The sequence below is a fragment of the Glycine max genome, chromosome 13 (genome assembly GCF_000004515.6).
Source record: "Glycine max cultivar Williams 82 chromosome 13, Glycine_max_v4.0, whole genome shotgun sequence".
Taxonomy (NCBI): domain Eukaryota; kingdom Viridiplantae; phylum Streptophyta; class Magnoliopsida; order Fabales; family Fabaceae; genus Glycine; species Glycine max.
This window is the reverse complement of record NC_038249.2, coordinates 25991340-26011147: the sequence shown is the minus strand read 5'-3', so window position 1 is coordinate 26011147 and position 19808 is coordinate 25991340. Positions and strand designations below refer to the sequence as shown.

At 29.3% G+C, this 19808-nt stretch overlaps 1 protein-coding gene and 1 pseudogene across 1 annotated transcript; both read left to right on the top strand.

The window, feature by feature from the left end:
- Positions 1-6171: 6171 nt before the first annotated feature.
- On the top strand, positions 6172-7534 carry LOC100786688 (probable pectate lyase 16; annotated as a pseudogene).
- Positions 7535-11503: 3969 nt separating this feature from the next.
- On the top strand, positions 11504-17952 carry LOC100785660 (lysine--tRNA ligase, cytoplasmic). Its single transcript, XM_014764199.3, has 17 exons — positions 11504-11664; positions 11752-11827; positions 11978-12055; positions 12152-12317; positions 12400-12493; positions 13254-13339; positions 13836-13954; positions 14033-14092; positions 15190-15315; positions 15398-15680; positions 15786-15885; positions 15974-16130; positions 16625-16768; positions 16845-16913; positions 17016-17159; positions 17283-17383; positions 17710-17952. The coding sequence occupies exons 1-16, from the start codon at positions 11606-11608 to the stop codon at positions 17319-17321; spliced, it is 1800 nt and encodes a 599-aa protein (XP_014619685.1). The 5' UTR covers positions 11504-11605; the 3' UTR covers positions 17322-17383; positions 17710-17952.
- Positions 17953-19808: the final 1856 nt, after the last annotated feature.

Here is a 19808-nt window from a genome sequence, read left to right as displayed (position 1 = left end):
AGCTAGTACAATAGTATGATAAAAAAAAAGTTAAAATATAATTTTTGTCTTCATCAATATAAAAATGTTTAGAATTTGTCAATGTAAATAAAATTTATAATATATTTATCATTCTCACAAAATTAAAATCTTATTCTTTTCTCATAACAAGGTTTGGACATCCAAACCTTATATGCATAATTTTTTTGCATCATTTATATATATGCACAATCAATATAAAATATCACATAATATCACATTTATATTAATTATATGTATAATTAATATAAAAAGTTATTATCATAGATTTGAATTTACCTAAATTTATGTTTGGATTAAAAAATATACATTTTAATGTTATGAGAACAAAAAATATATTTTAATAAAAAAAATCAGTGTAAATGGTCAATGAAAAAAATGCTTACTGTGACATTGTTTAATTTTTTTCTTAATAAAAATGAAAAATATGACATGGTATACATGATATCTTTGTTCAAGTTTAAATAGAGAAACTACTTGTTCCTTTTTAAGTATCTCCCCTTAATTAAGTCCACTTAAAAAATATTAGATGAACTCAGCAATATGCAAATTGAGTATTATTGTAGTAATCAATTTGCAACAATAAAAAAATTATCGTAGTAATCAATTTAGACGTAATGAAGAGTGTATTTGAGAAGATATTTTAATTAGTTTTTAATTTTTTTTATTAATTGAAAAAATTATTTAATTAACAAATTTTTTTTAATTAATAATTTCTAACAATTTTTGAGACAGTATGTAAAATAATATTTTTAAATGTTAATTTTTAACTTCTAATTGATATATTTATTTTCTTTTAATGGGCATATAATACTACAGCATGTCTAAGTGGAGGTGATAGCTAGCCGTTGGCTATAGTCGGGTTCTGGTTGCTTCTTGTGCCTGCTGTATGTGGCTTGTTATCAAGCCAGAAAATGGGACATTTGTGGGGCTTACGGGTGGACATTTATTCTTTAGCTGTTTCCTTTTGTTTTATTCTCTCATGGTCATCCAATATTTATATGTTATATCATAAACTCTGGAGTCGAATTTTTCACTCCAAAAATACGAAAAAAAAATATTTATCTAAATAATATGTGAAAAATATTTACATTGATACAAATATTATGTTAGGTGAGAAATTAGTTTCTTTTATACAGATTTCTCACTAGCTTGTACCGTCTTTTTTTTATGCACTTTAAAAATCGGTTTTCCAAAACTAATTTTTAACGTGTATTTTTGTTTTTTTATTTTGCAGGAATGATTTTTAAATTAGGTTTATTTTTTTAAAAAAATCTCAGTTCAAAAAATGAATTGAGTTTTTTTATTTGATTTTCTTATTTTTTTGTTATTTCTTTTAGTTTTTTTTAAATTGTCTTTCTATTTTTTCTTACAGTTTCTTTTAAAAAATTTTGACTTTTTTTTATTTTATTTTTTATTTTACTAATTTATATATATTAATTTATAAAAAAGGCATATGTTATTTATAATAGCATTTAAGAAAAAATACATATATTTAAATATTCAATATATATAATTTAGTTAAGTATTTATAAAAAAATGCATATATTTAAATATTCAATATAAATATAATATAGTTAAATATTTATAAAAAATGCATATATTTAAGTTATATAATTATTTTACCTAAAAAAATTAAATAAATAAAACATGTTCAATTTTAATAGTATGTATTGATGATTGATGTAAAACTATGAGTACTTAAATGTAATTTATATAGAATAGTATTATTTTAAAAAAATAATTAATCATTAAATGAAATTAGGTTCATCTAGATTGAAGAAGACGAAAAAAGATAGAAGACTTATATAAATAAAGCTTAGCTAAACATCATAGTCATCTAAAACTAACACGATTAAAGTAGAAAATCTTTTAAGAAGTAACAACAGAATCTAAATGATGAATTGCAAGTTTATCCTAAAAAAGTAACAAGTAATTTGTACAATAGCTACACAGATTCATCACGCATCAGAGCACTTATCTCATCAACTATTCTTGATGATTTCATTGGTTTGCATAGCAGAGCAACAATTTCATCTTAAGAATGCCCAAAAGTTATATTTAACTCAATCGGACATTTAGTACTAAATTCTTAATAGACAAAAAAAAACATTTTTCCGTCATCGTTGTCGCATTTGATCTCTATATAGTCATATTCAACACAACCATCACCCACATAGATTGGTTGACGGTAAAAAAAAATTATTAAAATTTTGCAACCCCTGTTGGTGTCAACAATTGTTTTCCTTAAGGCAGCAAGCGACATATCCTCACTTATTGTAATGATTTTTGGATTTGTAGGACATTCAAACATTATTCCTTCATGTGATGGAATCATGTCATCATCATAATACACAAGAGCGGATACACTCTTCATATTTTAAGCAATAACATTATTGCTTAAAATATGGAGAGTGTATCCGCTCTTGTGTATTGTGATGTTGACATGATATATATATATATTAGATGATCTACTATTTTCTTGTGACTTATATCAACAGCTGAGATCATATCGACAATATAAATAGTTTAGATTGAATCTTAATTAATTATGTTTGGTTTGTGCTATTCGGAAAAAAATATTGTGCAGCCACATCATATCAAAACAAGCAATGTGAGGTCAAATTGTATGGGAAAAAGCAATGTGAGGTCTAATCGTCTCGAAGAAATGAATGTTCAATTCATATCAGAAAAATACAATGCTCAGTCAATTAATGCATTGTTCAGTGTTCATTCAATTAAACAAGGACAAAGTGACATTCATCATAATAGGACATAATTAACAAGGGCAAGTAATTAATGTCCTTTGTATCAACTAGTTTCACATCTGGGAGGTTGTCTATTTCTTATCAGTTGTCGAGGTACTCGTCCATGTTCTTGTGGTTCAAGTTATTCATTAAGAACAACAAGTTGCTCTTCATGGACAAAGTCATTAGTGGAAGAACTGTCAGCAATACCTTGGTGAAAGGATGCAAATGAAAGTATGGGCATACTTTGCATGTACGCATAAGCAGACTCCAATGTTCGAAGATACGTACCCATGAGATTGTTTGTAAAGTCTTCAACGCTAGCTCTAAAGAATTGCGGATTGTACCCATAATCTTCTTGATGATGATGAGGTTGTGATGTGAATTCATATGATTGAGCATGTGGTTGTAGTCTTTCATCATGTATGTTGTCAATGACTGGTGGGCTTTGTTATGGAGGATGTTGTTCAATTTCCATATTTGGAGTTGAACAAGATGCAATGACAACATTTGGATGAGTTGCAAACTATGTTAGAAAAATTTTTGAATTTACTCAATACAAATTCATGTAGTGACTCATATGTTTGGTCTTTCCTAGAATTGGTTTGCCGATTAACACATATTTGCGTTTTCCTTCCAAATTTCATTTCGCCATTAATATTTCTCTACTCAATTTATGTCACTATGTCCTCTCATGTTAGTATGATGGACTGTCAATATTATGTGGTGGATTTGATATGTCTTGGCAAAGCTCAAATTGGAGCATGACCCTGTTAGTTTGATGCCATACTACCACTGGAAAACATATTAAAGTCACACAAGCACTCCATATTTTGGAATCTTTGTATGCATTTTCTGATAGAAATGACTCAAACCCTCTGTAAGGCATCCAATGGAACTAAAAAAATAACTTGCATTAGTGATCTTTAAAACAATGTAATTGACATTTGAATAAATAAAACAAAAAACAAATGGTCCAACCTTCTCATTACACATGTTATCAAATCTTGACATGTAGCCTACAACATCACTATGTGGGATTCCAGAAAACCATAGTCCTCTGCCGCTCCATCTAGTGAAATGTGATATGTTACTGTCAAATACATTATCAAAATGGACTGTTTGAGTGAGAAATTTTTGTATACCTAGTTGCAAGTGGATATGACGGTTGACGCTCGACCCTTGGTTGAATGAATGACATGTCATATGATGCTCAAGACTCTAATAACATTGTGCATTCTCCCATAGTTTTTGGATGTGGGATAAACTGTCATACACATTTAAAAATTATTATAATTAGTCTATATAAAATCAATTATGCACAATATACAACTTTAGAGCAATTTCATATTTCTTTAATATATAATTAATCATATCCATGATAAACAAAACGAACAATGATAACCCATTGAATCCACTTATATATATATATATATATATATATATATATATATATAGAGAGAGAGAGAGAGAGAGAGAGAGAGAGAGAGAGATGAAGCTCAAAGTGGTTTGAATCTCAATCACCGTGAAAAATGTCATATTTCATATATTGATCTTTAGACTAATTTAATAAAACATTTAAGAAATAATTATATAAAACTCATATATTGTTGGTTTCCTGAATTTACAAAATTTTTTAAGTCAAATAATACGTCTTCAAACAAAGCATGAATCAAATCATAACGTGAGAATAAGTGTGATTACAAAATAATCAAAAAGTAGTCATATAAAACACTTAAATCATAAGAATTAATGTTAATTACATCTATTTTATGTGATTTTACACTTTTCTACTATTTTAACAGTTAATTTTACCGAACACTTATAATTTAATAAGCTACCTTTTCAACTTCCAACTGTCAGTGTCTTATTTTCAGCTACCAACTAGCTTTTCAGCTTTCAGCTAGCTTTTAAGATAGTTTTTTCAAGCATAGCTATTATGTCTAAATAAATTTCACATTTATGTGAACAATAAAACTATACAAATCATACTTATTAATAATATGATAAGGGAGACGAGAATAGTCTTACCTTGAAATGTGAACTCAAAAGAATGTGACTTACACTTGCACAAGATCAAATTATAATAAAATTCATAGGCCTCAATCATGTGGCATTATTTTTTCACTTTGAGTGAGAAAATTTTTTCTTTTACTTTCATTTTTGCATTATTTTCTCACTTCAGATGAGAAAAATATTCTAAAAATATCCTTCTATGATAAAGTCTTCAAGACTATCAAATGATCAAATTCACAATTATGTAAGTAGAACAAAAATATTCTACCAAACTCATAGTATGGATAACGAAACTAGTGAGTAAAAAACTCTTATCTTAAAATATGAATTTAAAAGAATAATTTTTTTGAACTGATTTCTTCACATCACTTTTCCTTACAAGTTGGAATACCAATTGTTGATAACCCGTGGAACCCGTGGAATAAAGACAATTGTGTTGATAACGTATTAAATAAAATATAAATCAAAGCAAAAAATAGAGAGAAAAGTACAAGAGTTTAGAGAAAATGTGAATTGTATATATTCTTTCAAATAGAAATAGCCTATTTATAGGTAAAAAAATAATTGAGAAACCTACATAAGATAAATATAAATAAAAAAATATTATAAAAGATATGGACAAACACAAATAAATAATTCATAACAATTACAAAAATATTGAGATTTTCTATTTATATATCAATTGACGAATATGATTCTAACAAATATAAAAATTATATAGATGTATAAAAAATTCTAAATATAAATGTTGTCATTTTATGTATTATGATAGTGTCATCACAATCTAATAACGCAAACGCTATATAATCCTATGGGATGTTAAATTAACCTAAAAATATTGTTTAATAACTTCCAAATTAATTTTCAGTCATTGAAATATTATTATAGTTAGAGCATATCAGAATTTCTGATTTCAATTTTATTGTTGCATAAATTTAGACTATTGTTACAATTTAAGAGGAAGATTTAAAATTAGTTAAACATTCTTACTTACTTATTTATATTTATAGTCTCTCTCTAACAAAGGACACTCTCTTGGCCATAGTCTCATAAAACAACTTAACTAACTCCAAGATCAACCTTTTCTATATAACCACTTTTTTATACTACAACTTTTTCAAAATATACTAGCAAAAAATCTCTTTTTTTTATCTCTCTTTTCTTTGCAATTTACAATCATTGAGAAAAAGTATCTATCATGATGGCCGCTCATAGTACCAATCATATCCTTTGGTGCTTTGTTTTGGTTATTATTGTTGTCGCCCTTTACACTCCAAACATTAGTGCTGCAAAACAATCTAAAATAAATGGCTTGAATGTGATCGATCAATGTTGGAGACTGAATCCTAAATGGAGGAGGCATCGACCTCAACTAGCAACATGTTCTGTGGGCTACACTGGCAAGATGACAAACAATATTGGTAAGGACCTTATCCATTATAAAGTTATTGACCCCAATGATGATCCTATAAACCCCAAACCTGGAACCTTGAGGTATGGAGCTTCTGTAATTCAAGGTAAAGTGTGGATCACATTCCAAAGAGACATGCACATTAAACTTGAGAGACCTCTTCTTATTAGTAGTTTTACTACCATTGATGGTAGAGGTGTTAATGTCAACATTGCTGATAATGCATGCTTAATGATCTTTAAGGTAATTGATCACCAACTCCTACTAGTATTTTTAGAGGCACCAACTCTTATTAATTAAACATGCATGCACAACAAACATTTCAAATATTGTTTACATGAGTTAATACTTTGTATTCAACTATTATTATTTAATTTATTTTTAGGCAACCAACGTAATCATCCATGGCATTCGGGTTCATCATTGCAAACCTCAAGCCCCAGGAATTGTAATGGGGCCTGAAGGCAAGGTGATTCCTTTGGGCCATGTAGATGGTGATGCAATTCGATTAGTTACAGCCTCAAAGATTTGGATTGATCATAACACACTTTATAATTGTCAAGATGGTCTACTTGATGTAACGCGAGGTTCCACTGATGTAACTGTATCCAATAACTGGTTTAGAAACCAAGACAAGGTTATGCTTCTTGGGCATGATGATGGATATGTGAGAGACCAGAACATGAAGGTTACTATTGTGTACAACCACTTTGGACCGAATTGTAATCAACGCATGCCAAGGTAATTAATTGCTCGATCAATTAAGAAGTTAAGATACACAAATGTAAATGTATTAGACAATATTAATTAGTCTTTTATATAAATAAAAACCCAGGATTCGCCATGGATATGCACATGTAGCCAACAACCTTTACTTAGGATGGGTGCAATATGCCATTGGTGGAAGCATGGGACCTAGCCTCAAAAGTGAAGCTAACCTCTTTATAGCACCAACAATAGGGAGTAAAGAGGTAATTACTTTTTGCAATTCCATTTCAACTACTTAATATCCCATTAATAATAGGTCACAAAAGTTGGGTATTTAGTATTTGTCTTTGTGTGTGTGTGTGTTATAAAGTGATTTTATCAATATTTTTCTAATTATTTAATGTGTGTAGGTAACATGGAGAAAGAGTACTCAAAAAAATGGAAACACATGGGAATTTCATTCAGTGAAAGATGCTTTTGAAAATGGAGCCTCCTTCACAATAACAAAAGGAGGACGTGTGCCAAAGCCAATTATAGCAAGAAACAATACTTTAAAGTTGTTGATGTCAAATTTGTGAGATCATTAACACACTCATCAGGTGTATTACGATGCAGTAAAACTTCTATATGCTGATCAACTAGGAAATAAAAATAAAAGAAAAAGGTTCTTGAAGTGAGGTTTGCATCACCTAGGATTTAAACCTATCGGATGATGAAGATTTAATTTCCTGCCAAATGTATTAAAACTCCAATATATTTAAATTTTGATTTCTCAACATTGATGTTATGATAAACTTTTTTTTTATATTTTATAAATAGGATAGTAGGAATAGATATAACAATTATAATTTAAGGAAGGAAAAGTATTTAAGTTCAAGGAATATATAAAAAAAAAACTTGCGTACGTGTACTCCACTTTAAAAGCATGAGTGAGAACTTCATATTACAAATATGTAAGACGTGAAATTATAATTTAAATATACAACCAATATTTGTGAAAATTTATTTTGCTAAGTTTCACAATTAAACTTACAAATATTTATTCATACAATTTTTTATTGAATATTTTTAAATGTTCATCTAAACATATTGAACCAAGTGATAAAAATTAATCTCATTCATTATACGAGTCCCATTTCGTTTGACGGTGAACTCGATGAGTTTATATATATCGCTAATATATTGATTAAAATTTGGTCAAAAAGGAGCAATTTAAAACTAGCTACGATCAAATAAATTAGATTAGGGTGTCTAAAAAAATAACTCAATAGTTAAGCAAATGATCTTCTCATTACGTCCAAGAATTTTGCCCAGACCAAATATTTCATTTTTGTTTGGGATGATATTTGGGGTTTGAGATGCTATATACTTATATATACAAGACCCCGTTCACTCTGATGTGCTTTAATAAAAATCATGTTTCTTTTCTTTGTTTTGGTTTTAATGGGGGAAGGAAGCTTTGGCTTTGGACATAGACTCAAATAAATTTGTTTAATTTTTTCTTTACTTTAATAGAGTGATCAATGTTACTGTGCGCTAAAGATATCATTTAAATAACAATAAGAGACTAATAATCTATTTTAAAGAGTAAATAATATTGAAATGATTTTTTATTTTTGAATAAAACTTTTTAATATATAATCAAGAACTAAATATTGATCAACATATTTAAATGACTCAATTATCTATTAATTATATAAGTGTTTGTTCACTTTCTTAATAAAAATACATTTTGCTTATAAAAAGTGTTAATTAGGTTTTTGGTCCCTAAATTTTTTAGTTTTCACATTTAGCGGCAAAATTTGATGACAAGGACTAAAATTGTTGATGAAGGAGAGTCTAGAAGGCGAGTCTACAGATTGCTTCTTTTTTTCTTTTTCTTTTTTTTTTTCTCATAATCACTAATTCATTTGGCTGTGTTCAATTTAGTGGAGAGAAATATAATAGATAAAAATAAAATAATGTTATGCTATTTGATTTTAAAAAAATAAGTAAAACAAAACAGAATATAACAAATGGGAATAAATATTTTTCTTAAAAGTATAAAGAAAAATTTAGATTTAACTTATCATATAAATTATATAAAAATATAACACAAAGAGATGAAATTTTTTTAATGAAACAAGTATGAAAATTTATACTTAACTCACATGGATAAAAATTTTTACTAAATATTTTTGTCCAATCAAAATTATATTATCTTTTACATTATATATATATATATAATATAATTGCATAAAAATAAAAATTAAATTGACATGCTGTAAATAATTTTTTAATTGATATTCAAATATTTTCATAATCATTAACTCTAATATTTGCAAACTTTAATTTAAGAAATAAATTAATTCAAAATTTGAAATGTTACATTAATTTTTTTATTAAGATAAATCATATTGTTGGATTGTGAATTCTGAATTAAAAATAAAAATTTACAAATTATTTTATTAATTTGTAATATTATACAGAAAGATTCTTATTAGGTAATCATATATAGTAAAAATGTAATATCTATAATAGGAAGCGTATGCATAAGAAGCGTAAATTATAATTATATTTTGTTACATTTTAGAGTGGAAAATTTATGATTATACAATATGATTTTAATTATATTGAAAATTACACAATGAATGTATATATTTTTTTTTAGAGTTTAGAATGATAAATTTACAATCATATTTATTTTCTATCATTTATTTCTTATCTACTTTTTTAATATTTATTAGCACATTATTTATTTATTTGTATACTCTTCAATATCAATTAATTTGTTGGTTCAAATTGAAACAAAAATGTAACATAAAATTGAAACTTTCGACATCTTTCTTATAAAAAACATATTACAATAAACATTTGTATTTTGTTAAACTTTAAAAGTATTACTACATATAATATCTATCTTAATTATATATTCCGTTATTGTCAATATTAATCATGTAAAATTGTTATAAAAAATTAAATTTATTTAACTTAATTAATCAATAATTTATTATCAAATTCATTATATTGAATTAATTTTAACATGCATGTTAATTGAGGATTTAAAGATACATTTTAACAATTTATAGTTATTTAGTAAAAACAAAATAAATTTAAATAATGATGAGAAATCAATTTCTTATATAATAATTCAATTGTTTTTTATGTTATCTTTATATATTTATTACATTGACTTATTTTTTAGATGTTCTATTTATTATATATCATGGTAAATAATTAAAAAAAAAAACCTACATTTTTTAAATGATTATTTCTTATATAAAAAATTTACATAAAAAATCATTCTATACATACACAAACAAATTGTTAATCATGTGTATGGCACGAGTAAAAAATTAGGGCTTAAGTAATAATAACAAAGTCTGTAAAAAAAAATAATGATAATAACAACAAAGGATAAGGGAATTGAGGATGTGACCCATGCTTGCATAATAAATATTCTTAGTGGATTGTTTACTTCGCCGAAGATTTCCACCTACAATTAATTACCTTCGGTTTTTCTCATATTAATCAGCAAATAATTTTATAATGAAAATTGACCTAATAATACCAAAGGGTGAAATAAAAAAAGAAGGAAGTAAACTAAAGAGAGATGCGAAAGTAGAGAGATAAAGCTACAGGTTGTGAGTGAATAGGCAATAATTAGGAGAAGAACATGCAAAGAATCCATAGAAACTGAACCCACTAACTAAATCACTAATCTTACTCTACTTTTAATGCAATTTCATAATGCAATCATCTTAATTTTTTTTTTGTTAAATTATTCATTTGACCCTTATAGTTTCAGTATTCTTATGTTTTTAGTCCTGCTATTTTTTTAATTCCTATATTTTATATTTTAATTCTCTTTTGTTTCATATCGTTTTGAAAGTGGTTTTTTTAGTTCTTATAATTTATATTTTAATTCCCTTTTAGTTCCTATAGTTTAAAAGTGGTCTTTTTAGTCCCTACACTTTATATTTTAATTTCTTTTTAGTCTTTACCAAAAAATATGAATAATATTATCAATTATAATTAATTACAAAAATATTAGCAAGTAATTCGTAATTAATTTATCGCAAGATAATTTATAATAAAAAAATAGTTGATAATCTATAACTAATTTGTAACTAATTATTTTTATATATCTTTTTAGTAAGAACTAAAATGTAATTAAAATTTAAATTATAGGGACTATAAAAATCAATTTCAAACTATAAAGATTAAAAAAAATTAAAATACAACATATAAGGACTAAAAATAATATTTTTAAATTATAAAGAATAAAAAAAATTAAGATATAAACAATAGAATTAAAAAAATATTTTTAAACCATAAAGATTAAGAATATAAGAATATAAGAATCGTGAAATTATAAAACTAATTTAACCTATTTTTTTCTCATATAATTGAAAAGGAGTATCTTTTGACTGGACTTGAGATTTTTAAACTCATCCGAAAACCTGCTGCCACTTATAGGTGGGTTGTCCCATCTACTCCTAATTATGCCGGTTTAAATAATAATAATAAGAAGAATCATATTTTACTTTTTTAAATAGATAAATAATTAAACGAATTAAAAATAAAATAAAAAATTAATAATTTTAACACGAAGAGTACTAGTAACTCCACCTCCTTACAAGTTACAACTAACACACGTCGGCGATTAGAGTGACTCAGCAAAACCCTAGTTGTTCTCACACTCTCGTTCCGTCTTTCTCCAACAATGGAAGTTCCTTCGGAAGCGCCGCCGTCTACCGGCACCGGTGAAACCATAAGCAAAAAGTCAGTGCTCGAAACCCTTTTCTCAATGAAAATTTCAATTCGCAATAGCCTTACCTCAAATAATTGATTTGTTTTTTGTTTGCGCAGTGCGCTGAAGCGGGAACTCAAGAACAAACAGAGAGAAGAAGATCGCAAGCGCAAGGAGGAGGAGAAGGCCAAAAAGGTAAATCACATTTCCATCTTCCCCAACGATAATGCAGCGTTTTTTCTTTGTTTTTTTTTCTTTTATTATTCATTGCATTAGGATTTCAATTTCTTATAAAAAATGGAGTTTTATTTATAATGTAATTCATTTTATATTTTTTTTCTCTAGGCAGCTGAAAAGCTTGAAATGCAGAAGGATAAGGATAACAAATCTGCACCTGCTGATGAAGATGATATGGACCCTACTGTAAAGCTCCACTTTTGTCATTTCAGTGGAATATTTGATTAATTACAATTTTTATTTATATATTTTTTTGTAATTTTTGGGGTGATTTCATTGCAGCAATACCTTGAGAATAGGCTAAAGTATCTTGCAGTTCAAAAGGCAGAAGGGAATAACCCTTATCCTCACAAATTCTCCGTCACTATGTCTCTTGATCAATACATCAAGGAATATGGAGGTTTAAGCAACGGGCAGCACCTCGAGGATGTCTCTGTGTCTTTGGCTGGTACTTGGCAGTTTCTGCATTGATAGTTTGGTTGTTGCTTCTGTTGCTGTATGCTGATTCTAATAATCTTTATGCGTTTCAGGCAGAATCATGCACAAACGTACCTCTGGTTCTAAGCTTGTCTTCTATGACCTGCACGGTGGCGGTTTCAAGGTCCAGCTTATGGCCGACGCGAGGTACCCAAAATTGTTGTTTAACTTTGTGCATGTAGGGATGATGGTGGTGCAACATTATGAATCAAAATAATATAGATAAATTATTTATAGGGATGTTTTCGAACCAGGTGAAAAAGCCTATTAGTATTAGCCATGGCTGAACATTTTTGTGGAATAGTTAAATTAGAGGAATAATCTGAAATAGTGTCTCATGGAAGTCAATTCGATTTTTTACACTCTAGAATAATCTGCATTAACCTTTTGGGTCTTTTATTATAATTTTGTTACACAAATACTGTAGGCTAATATGTAATGAAGTCTTTTGATATATTGATTTTGCATACAACAACAACAACAAAGCCTTATCCCACTAGGTGATTTTGCATACAACAACAACAACAAAGCCTTATCCCGCTAGGTGATTTTGCATTATGTTCTTTATACTACTTCGGTTAGGTGCTACAGTGCATTATAAAAGGTAAATATTTAGTGGTAATAATTCAAATATGGAAAATGTAACTTTAAGAGGTTACTCTGTAATGCCATATTCTACGGTACCCCTTGTTATAATGTCAAGTTCTGTGGCATACCTTGTTACCTTGGTGTTTGACTTAGATGTAGCTGATTGTATTTTCAATTTATGAAGATAGTTTTTTTGTATTTGTAATTCTTTCTGAACGGTGTTTTTTTCTTATTGTTGAACCTATATTTTCTTTTCTTTTCTTTTACCCTATTTGATTTTAGTTGGATAGATGAAATAACTGATATCTTAGCAATGCAGTAAATCGGACTTGGATGAGGCTGAATTTTCCAAATTCCATTCTAATGTGAAGCGTGGGGACATAGTTGGTATCACTGGGTTTCCAGGTTTGTGATGCTATAAACTTTTGGTTATCTTTTTTTAACTGTCTTTCACGCATATAAGGTCTGTGTCCAATTCTATGACCTTGACAATAATACATGCAATTAGCAGAATAAGGATTTTTTTAAAATGAATCAAGTCTAGGTGAATAGGAAAGTGTAAAGATATAAATTCTGCTATGATTATTTCAATATTATTAAATGATTTCTGCCTCAACCAGGAAAGTTGTGTCTCATTGTAAGCAATTGGAAACCATTTTAAGCCCAATAATCACTCTGTAAATATTAGCTAATTGCCAAAATTTAGACGTTAGGACCATATTTGCTGTACACTTGTGCTTTTTATTCATTGCAAAGGGCTAAATCCTGCTAATCATGCATACATTTTTCTATTCTGATTCTCCATAGTTAGGATGCATTCTGCAGTGTTATATTCTGAATTACAAGTTTATTCACTCTATAATCATCAACTTTTTCAGTTCTCTCTTGTTTAATTATCCAGGCAAAAGTAAGAAGGGTGAACTTAGTATTTTCCCCAAGACTTTTGTGTTGCTGTCTCATTGTTTGCATATGATGCCAAGGCAAAAGTCTGCTGCTGCTGCTGATAATGCAAATTTGAAGGTCAATAGGATACTTTTCTTTTCTTTTCTTTTCTTTTTTGGTGATCATAGGCAATGATGTTACTTTAATGATTTGCAGAGAAATCCATGGGTACCAGGAAGTACCAGGAATCCTGAAACATATATTTTGAAAGATCAGGTATTAACCGTATTATTGGCATGAAGCGTGTATTGTTATAGACACATTCATTGTTTTTAATGTTTTTTAATGATTTGTATGCACTCTCATGTTGTTGGAACCAGTCTTGGGACAGTGGTAATGGGGTGGATGCACTTTTATATTTGAGAAAATATAGGAATGCAATTTACCTTTCCCCTTGGTGGTTAGGGTTAAGGGTAGGAAATGAAATGTGATAGGTGGATGCTTGTCATTATTATTCACTTATCCTGTGTGCAGTGTGCATGTTTGTGTCTTTTCTTTTTGAAATGTATTGTTGTTGCTGTTAAGTATATTCTATATTTCTTTGATTCTTAAATGGTTTTTTTTTTATATCTATTTGTTTTATCCCTTTCCTCCTTTTTTGTGATTTTCTTTATGAACTAACTTGGTTGCAACTTGCAAAGGCACCCATGACACAAAATGCATTGTTATAATCCAGCCATTAAATATATGAATGGCTCTGATTATCACACTATTATTTTTTTTTATTGAAAATCTTATAAACTAAAAAAAGTTAATGACCTATGTCCCCAGTCTCCTGAAAAATTGACTCACAAATTCATCTTTTGATATTTATGACTGGATTGGTGATGGGATCTTTGTAGGAGATTTATCTCATTTGGTCTGACAGCCTTGTGAATGTGACTGAGGGCAATGTAGCATCCAAAAACAGGCAAATGTGAATGGATTCTTTGTACATGAACTTTACAGCATCCCACATTGCATCAAATAAATGATTCTAACCTAAGAGGGTCTACAATGAGGTTCCTTATACTTGACAGTTGACAGGGAGATTTTTTTATTTTTTTTCTCGTTCAGTTTTTGAAATTTTAATAAAAATAATAATGGTGTAATAATCTGAACCATTCATCTATTCAATGATTAAGATTTCCTCTCACTTTAGAGGATCCTGGTCCAAGATTGTACAAGGACATCGTAAATTGTAATTTTGAAACTTGTATTAGATTATCAGCTATATTTTTTGCTTGGTATAATAAACATGTTTGGTTAATCTGTCTCTCAATATTCATGTACTGACAATAATATGTTTTATTCAATTAATTGTTTTTCTTAAGGAAACTAGGTATCGGTTACGCCATTTGGATTTGATGCTTAATCCAGAGGTTCGAGAAATATTCAAGACCCGGTCTAAAATCATTTCTTATATTAGGAGGTTCCTTGATGACCTTGATTTCTTGGAGGTCTGTTCTATGTCCGAGTATTCTGATGCTGGATCCTGTGGTTTATGTTCTTCCATTCATCTACTTTTTGCATCACTTTCAGGTTGAAACACCAATGATGAACATGATTGCTGGTGGAGCTGCAGCCCGTCCATTTGTAACACATCACAATGATCTTAACATGAGGTTATTCATGAGGATTGCTCCAGAACTTTATCTTAAGGAGTTGGTTGTTGGTGGACTGGATCGTGTTTATGAAATTGGTAAACAATTTAGGAATGAGGGCATAGATTTGACCCATAATCCTGAGTTTACTACCTGTGAGTTCTATATGGCTTATAAGGACTACAACGACTTAATGGATATAACAGAGCAAATGTTGAGTGGTAAGAATTTAATGGGTATTTTAATTTTAATGTTAATATTGATTCTCTTTCATCATCATCATCAAATCAGTTTCTTAATCTCATGATGTGAAAACCATAAAACAGGTATGGTTAAGGAACTTACCAAAGGGAGCTATAAAATCAAGTATCATGCTGATGGGATTGACAAGGAACCTATTGAAATTGACTTTACTCCTCCTTTTAGGTGTGTAGTGTACATTATCTGGTCACTAATGTTCATTATAATTCTATTCTATTTTTGAATGATAGATTTGGATTTTTAATTGTTACAGAAGGATTGACATGATTGATGAATTAGAGAAGATGGCAGGCCTAAGTATTCCCAAAGACTTGTCGAGTGAGGAAGCTAATCAATATTTGAAGGACGTGTGCTTGAAGTATGAGATCAAATGTCCTCCCCCTGAGACAACTGCTCGTTTGTTGGATAAAGTAATCCCCTTTTTTTAATTATTATCTACTTTGTTTTTAAATTTTGCTTTTATCTAAAAGATTATTTACATTCCTTTTCCTTGTCAGAATGTATCAAAAATTTTGATGGCCTTGTTTTTCTGTCACACTTGTTTTGTTGTTGCTGGTCTGATTTAAGACCAGGACAAGGAGTTCTGATGGACTTAAAAGCATTAGTTTTGTGTGTTATGGTTGGGAAAATGAAATATACATGAATGGTTGGGAGGGGATAGAACTATAGTCTACAGACATTCTAGACTTTGTAAAACAACAGTGAGCCATTGTAGTAATATAACTGTAATTTCCAATTAAGAGCTCCAACTTTCTATTTAGTGAGTTGTAATTTCAGTTTTAATTTTGCAAATTATAGATATAATTTCAGTTTTAATTTTGCACAATTCTAATAATGCATCGTTAATGTATTTTTATTATGAAGTGTCTGCAGGAAATATAATTATATTCTTTTCATATTGCAGCTTGTTGGTCACTTTTTGGAAGAGACATGTGTAAATCCTACATTCATAATAAACCACCCTGAGATCATGAGTCCTTTAGCAAAGTGGCACAGATCAAAACCTGGCCTGACTGAACGTTTTGAATTGTTTGTTAATAAACATGAAGTAAGATCATGAAATTTAGGTGATTTACTATTTAAAATAAAATGGAAACATGCTTCTGATCGCTGTTACTTTTCAGCTTTGCAATGCATATACTGAATTGAATGACCCTGTAGTACAACGACAAAGATTTGCAGAACAACTCAAGGTAATGAAAATTGATACAATGGTAATATGTACTATGCTCTAATTGTTGGGCTTTTTATATAGAAAATATTAGTAGCTGTTTGTTATTTGTTTTACATGTCAGGATCGACAATCAGGTGATGATGAAGCAATGGCCTTCGATGAAACATTTTGTACGGCTCTGGAGTATGGTTTGCCACCTACTGGTGGTTGGGGTTTGGGTATTGATCGGTTGACCATGTTACTGACAGATTCACAGAATATCAAGGTTTTTGCTCTCTCTATCTGCATGCTTACTTTGTTTTCATGATTTCTTACTCTTTTGTCATTTTGGTGACATGCTTACTTTGTTTTCACAATTTCTTACTATCTTTTGTCCTTTTGGTGACAGGAGGTTCTTCTCTTCCCTGCCATGAAACCTCAAGACTGAGCCTTCAGTCAAAGCTATGTTTAAATCTCATAGCAGTAAAATCATCAGACACACTTACACAGGTATGCTCTGCCTCAAACCGTCAAATGTATATTCCACATAACTCTAACACTCTGCAAGTAGGTTTTGGTATTTCTGTAAGCTGCTCAACCACAATTGATAAATGATTATTTGGCTCTGTTCATTTTTATTTTTAATGAAAACGAGTCTAGAAAAATTATGTTATTACTTGATTATCCAGAGTTCAGGTGTTAATTCATATCTACTTGTATAATGTCAATGCTTCCTGTTGGTATTGATTAGTGTTTGATTTTGATAATCTTGTTTATGACTTAAAATCTATCTTTTTGTGGAGTTTAAGTTCCTTTTTTCTTTTTAATGGTTTCAGGAACATGAGAAATGCCAGATGATTAAACATGGGATCTCAGTTTTGATTTATGTACTTGATTAGGAGACTTGCCATGGACTGGTCATGCATCATCCACATCTGTTGATCTATTACTTAAGGGCGGTTTGGAGAGACATTATTCTAGATTTTATTTGTGATTGGATTGAACGTGTTGTCATATACCAGCTTTTTTTATTACATATTTGAGATTTGAGACAATAGAATGGCTAGATTTCTCACCAACTAACGTCCTTATTGCTGAAGCTCGAAATTATTCTCTCGATCCATAGATAAGAGTGTGAGGTAGCTCGCTAGAGTCCACATTCTAAATGAGCTTATATTTTGTTAGGTTGGCTTTAATCTGCGGGTTGGTAGGCCAATCCGAATGCACTTTTTATTTGAAAATGAGGATAATTCATGAAGCTAAAAGAAAGCATATAGCAAGTTAAAATGGTGTTCCTTAAATAACTACGAAAATACATGTAATAAAATATATACGTGGGTTAGTGTGTTGATATATAAAATTTCGAGGTCAATCTGATTGACCCTTTTTGTTTTGGTTCTGATGGGTTATGCGGGTTAGCTTGTGTAAGCTCTAAATTAAATATATGTTTGGTGTGCGTCCGTCTAGCAAGAGCTCACGTATTTGGCTGGGCTAAAGTGAAAAAAGACGTGCTTTTAAAAGCAAGCTGAGGCAGATCCAAACATGCTGCAAGTGTAACTATGTTTTAAGCTTTCGTATGTAATTAAGGGCATTTGTGGGCTAATTTGCTTGTCAAAACCTTATTAAGCCAATCAATCTGTCTAGCAGCAACAAAGGCTGTGAAGTGTGAACAAGTTATTTTGAATTCAATTAATGGCTTGAACCCTTTTTTTCTTTATTTTTATTGATAGTCATTGTATAGTGATTACCCCCAAATTTGTCTGAGAACTTAGACGTTGACCATATTAGTTCTTAAGGAAGTAAAAAAATCGATCCTCGTTAGGGAGGGCTACAAATGTTGGATATATCAGTTCTTAGGCAACAATATTTTCGGGTAAAGCTTATGCATTTATGTTGGTTTCAATTGAGTGTATGTGCATGGGCACCCAATTTTCTTGGGAAGAATGAATTTTGGATTTTTAATTTTTATTCATGATCAAAGAGATGTATTGTTTTAATTCACGGAGGAGAGATTTTGAGAACTTAAATTAGCAACCTGCAAAACCAAATGTACCTTTGCGCCTCCTCTTTACAAAGGCCATCGTTATCGAAGTATGACAATCTAATTACATTTATTGATATCATTTTCATGTGAAATTTCAGCTCATTTAAAAAAAAAACTAAAAATAATAATCAAGTATATGTGTTGTACATTTTTATAATTGGTTTGCGTATATGTTAATCCGAAGGTAATAGATTTAGTTTCTAGACTTCTAGTGTCCTTGCTTCATTTTAAGCAAAATACCATATAAATACTGTCTCTAACAAAGTATGTTTTGTCCTAACTTGTCAGTAGCTTGGTATATATAAAAAAATTGAGAGTAAATATTAATTGTTAGTATCTAGAGTTTTTAAAGTCAATTTAAGATGATGATAGACAAAAGCATTGAAGTCACTTTTATTGGATAAATAAATATGTTTAAACCATCACCTTTGAATCAATATTTGATTTTCGTATAGTGAGTTTAAGAACTTACAAAAGAATCAAATAATCATAATTTAAGAAAAGTTGATTTTGTCACGTTTATCTTGTAATTTTTGTTTTTCTCATCACCAAAATGTCAAAATTAAATCAAGGGATATTACTCAGTGCGTAAATTATTGTAAATTTCTTAATACTGCCCTCTATTCGTATGAATAAAAAAATGTCAAAATTAAATCAAATTATACTCTTAATTTATTTCTCTCATACTTTTCTATATATCATCACCATCTTATGCTTCTTAGAGTAATTTTATGGGATCACCATCTGCATCTTCTACCATGGTGACGAACCTAGATCCTCTCGCTTTCTCTGTCCAGCAGAAATTTCAGCCTTTGATCACATTCAATCTTTTTTAACCACTGTTGCAAGAACTAATTTAGCAGGATAGTAGCTAGAGAGGATTCAAGTTGA